Below are 4,595 nucleotides of genomic sequence, written 5' to 3' on the forward strand. Positions count from 1 at the left end.
TCTCTCCATTGTTGCCAACACGTGTTATTTTCCATTGCATTTTGTTTTGTTTTTTTCTGGCCATCCTAGTGGGTGTGAAGTGGTATCTCATTACATGTTGATTTGTATTTCTCTAATGACTATTGATGTTGAACATCTTCTCATGTGCTTGTTGGTCATTTGTATATCTTCTTTGGAGAAATACCTATTCAAGTCCTTGGCCCACTTTTAATTTTTTGCTTTTTTAGTTGTTGAGCTATAAGAGACTCGGACTTGCAGCCTGGAAGAATTCACCAGTGAAACCATCTGGTCGTGGGTTTTTCATTGAGAAAAGTTTTTTTTAGTACTAATTTAACCTCTTTACTTATTGCAGATTTTCTATTTCTTCTTCAGTCCATGTGTATTGTTTGTGTCTTTCTGGGCCAAGAAACAAAAAACCAGTACAAAGGACAGGCTCTCTACCCAAGGGGTTCAGCTCAGCAGGAGGCAGGTGGAGAGGACTCCTGACTCAGGGGCTGCAGGGTTGGGGGTCGATGAGCTCAGTGCCCCATCAGCTTGGGGCTGCTGTACACACATTATGTATTACAGTACTAAATACCGACATTCTCATTTTTCTCCTTCTGAAAAGTTTATAGGAATAGCATGGTGATGTGTCTACCCAAATATAACAAGAAGCCACCAAGGGCAAGCCTCCAGTAGTGGCAGTGGGGTGCATTTATTTTTCTAGGGACCATTCTTGTGGTTCTTGGTTCAAGAGTACAGGTTATAGGATGGCATATAAAAACTCCTGCAGCTCTTCAGTGGACAGGGGCAATGTAAATCCAATTTATCATTAGTCAACAATTGATTTTTTGCTCTCCGACTCAAGACAAATTAGTATCTATAAAATGCTAATAACTTTTTGTACTTTGCAAAACCAACATGGAAACAAGGAGTCAGTATTCCTTTGTGGGTTTTTTCTTTTCTTTTTTTTTTTTTTCAGTCTGAGCAGTCAACAATTTATAATGCCTATGTTACCTAGAGCCTTAAGAACTTAGAAATTTAGCATTGATTAATAGAATTTTCTTATTAGTGCTTTTTCTAGAGTTTTCCTGGTTTTATGTTGAATCTTATTTTTTCATTAGGTATATATACTTTTAATTTTTTCCTAGTTATAAAGTATTACATAGTCTATAAAAAATTTGGAGAATATAAGAGGATAAAAAAAGAAGAAAACCACCAATAATTTTTTAATTTCCTTTTTTGGTGTGCTTCTTTTTATTAAATATGTACAAGTCCCCCCTTACACTGCTGAGGTACCTTATGTTTTATTTTCACTAAAGCTTAGAACTCTTGTTAGTAATGGGTCTTTGCAATTTTTTCTTTATTTATGTAATTTTGAGGAATTTTTGGTGTAGCCAAGAGAGAAAAATTAACAAGACTCCTCCTTTGCGGTTAGAGGGAGAAGGAATTCAATGTGCTCACTTGTGGGGGAAGAACTGGACAAAAATGCTGTGGTGGTCACGGCACTTTATTCTATTTGCTTCCCCCCAAAAAGGGTGGCTTGAGGACAGGCCTGATGAAAGGAGCAATTCTGTATTATTGTTATATAGCTGATCTCAAGTCCCATGTCTGGTGATAGCTATTTTTAGAGTTTACTTTGTTTTGAAAGTTAAGTTCCTGTTGTTTTTAAAACCATAACTGTTCTCTTATTGCATGTGTTTACTCTTAGGAATTTCATGTTTCTGAAGATTTTAATAAAATGAACTTTATCAAGACCTACCCAGGTAATTATAATACACACACATGCTGGCTTATATATACACATAAATCTACACATGCAAAACTAGGACACCATCTCTTGTGATCAAAATCAGGTTTTTACATTAACTTTTTTGTTTTGTTACCCCAATTATATGACAGACTATTAGCTCTTGGGGGTTATTTACCATCCTTCTCTTGCTATTAATATTTAAAATGTACGCTATTTCATTTGGGTGCATGAATCAGATTTAACTTAACCATTCTTCTGTTTTTGAACATGTGTACCACTTCTATTTTTGATAACACACACCAACATATATGATAGTGTATGTATATGTGTGTATGTATATCTGTGAGTGTATTTCATATATATGTATATACCTGTGTGTCCTTGACTGATACTCTGACTCTAATTACTTCTGCTTAAAACAAATTCCTAAAAGTGGAGGAACTGGGTCAAATGTTAAAAAGTTTTTTAATGCTCTAGATTTATTTTGCAAACCTCTTCCCAGCAGTAGTGTACATTTTGCAATCCTCTGCACAGTGGTTAAGAGTGCCTGCTCTGTAAACCTTCACAGCATTGGTCTTTATAAATGTTTTTCGCCACTTTGGTAGTCAAAATAGCTCTCAAGTTAACAATTATTTTTGTGTAATGTTAATCCTTTGTCATCTTTTATGAATGTCTGTTAATGATTTTGCCCATATTCCCAGAGTTGTAGTGTTTTATAATTAGTTTATAAGAAAGAATTCCTCAGTTCTTCCGAAGAAGCCAGTACAGCTGAGAGCAAAGTCTGAGGTTTCTCTGTCTGGCTTCTGACTTCATTCATCAAACTGAGCATTTATTAATCAACTGCTGTATGCAAGGTCCTGTACCAGGTGAAGCAGACGGTCGCTGCCTGAGTGTGGCTTACAATCAACCTGGAAACACAGATACCCCAGAAGTTAGGTCATAGAACACTTTCCTCATTCTCACTGTTATTTCAGAATGCAGAGCTTTACAAGTACCTTGCCTTTATAAATAATAAAAAGTTACACCCAAATTATTCCAGAAACAAAATGCTCACACTATTTTTTAATTTCAGAAAATTGCAGGTCCTCTCGTATACAAGGCCAGTATTTTCTAAAGGGTCAAAACGCTAAGGCTATGGACAATTAAAAAAAAAATGTTCTTTTAAGAAAAGACTCCAGCTTTCCATATGGACTCATTGGTCGTTAAGGGTGTTTAGAGCAAAGTAAAAATGTTCTCTTGAGTTCAGCAAAGAAAAAAAAGTCTCTCGAATCTCTTATTGGAATCCCTCTAGAGCAGCGGTTCTCAACCTTCCTAATGCTGCGATCCCTTAATACAGTTCCTCATGTTGTGGTGACCCCCGACCATCAAATTATTTTTGTTGCTACCCTATAACTGTAATTTTGCTACTGTTATGAATCGTAATGTAAATATCCTTTTGTTTTCCGATGGTCTTAGGCGACCCCTGTGAAAGGGTTGTTCGACCCCCAAAGGGGTTGCAACCCACAGGTTGAGAACCACTGCTCTAGAGCTTTGCACTTTAATGATTTGTAGTTCATGATTGTCTTCCCCGGCAGTGTCAGAGGACAGGGCCCTGGGAAGCTGGTTAGTGAGTTGGGGAAGATGGATGATCTGAAACCTGTGCACAGTCAGGCATTTCCGTGANCAGAATGAATGATGAGAAATAATTGCTTATCTATTTTAGGATGACTTTTATTTTAACATTATATTCAAAATATGAGAAGAAAAGTGTGATTTTGATTCTAAAAACTATCTGTAGATTACAAGTTTAGGATATTTTCATGGTCTTCCACCAACTTTTTCCTGGGATCTGACAGAGTGATCAATGAACCAAACCTTAGTATATTGTTATATGTATGTAGTCCAATTATGTTTCATAACATTGCCTCACATAACAAAAACAACTTTCAGACTTGGCTTTAGCTGAAGAAAAATGGTAACTCTTAGTTTTTGAATCTACTGAGTGATTCATGCCTTTTTTAAAATACCATATTATGAAATCATCACAACAGATATGCCAGGTAGATATTTTCACCATTTTGTTGATGAGGAAACTGAGTTCACTGCTTGTGGTTGGAATTCCATGCCTGTCTGCCTCCAAAACTGTGTGACCCACTGCATTTATGGGGTGGGTCCATGAACTTTATCTACAAAGGGTCAGACAGTAAATATTGAGACTGTGGGCCAAACAATATCTATAGCAATTATTCAACTTTCTGCCCTTGTAGCATGAAAACAACCATAAACAATACATAAAAGAAAGAGTCTGGCTGTGTTCTAAAAAAACAAAAACTTTATTTACATAACTGGAGTTTAAGCATATGATTTTGGACAGAGTGATGCCTTTTTAAAAGTCCACTGATTTATTTGTGTTTTGTTTGTTTCTGAAACTATGTGAATGTCCAAACTTTTTTTTTTTAAATTATATTGCTCATCTCCCTGGAAGATTTCCTTCTAGGGAAAAAGCCAGGATATCTCATATACAAAACAAATAAACTAGGGAAGCTTTTTTTTTTAACTGTAAGATGTCTCCAGCCTCATAAAATTACTCAGCACATTGTAATTTTTACACAGAAGAGAGGTCTTACATATTTATGTGTAGTTTGTTAGATGGTTAGGCATAAAGAGAATTGCAAAGAAGCTTAAAGCATCAAGATTTAGTACCAACTGAGAAGTAAGCAAAAGTGATGACAATGAATCTTTGAAATCATGCAAGCATGATTTGATTTGTCAAAGATAATTTTATGCGTGGTTATTGAAGGGCACTTTGTATGAAGATGCATATATCTTTGTGGTTGTAATTCTTAAACACAATCGTTCTTTAGTCTCCAGCATCAATATGGTA

At 35.8% G+C, this 4,595-nt stretch overlaps 1 protein-coding gene across 1 annotated transcript in view; it reads left to right on the plus strand.

Annotated features, from left to right (window-relative positions):
- Window positions 1–4,595, plus strand: part of WDFY1 (WD repeat and FYVE domain containing 1) — a 53,652-nt gene that overhangs the window by 25,592 nt on the left and 23,465 nt on the right. Inside the window, exons 3-4 of the mRNA XM_019626008.1 lie at window positions 608–663; window positions 1,691–1,745. Coding sequence (XP_019481553.1) covers window positions 608–663; window positions 1,691–1,745 — 111 coding nt within the window. The remainder of the gene's footprint in view (window positions 1–607; window positions 664–1,690; window positions 1,746–4,595) is intronic.

The sequence above is a fragment of the Hipposideros armiger genome, unplaced genomic scaffold (genome assembly GCF_001890085.2).
Source record: "Hipposideros armiger isolate ML-2016 unplaced genomic scaffold, ASM189008v1 scaffold_651, whole genome shotgun sequence".
NCBI lineage: Eukaryota > Metazoa > Chordata > Mammalia > Chiroptera > Hipposideridae > Hipposideros > Hipposideros armiger.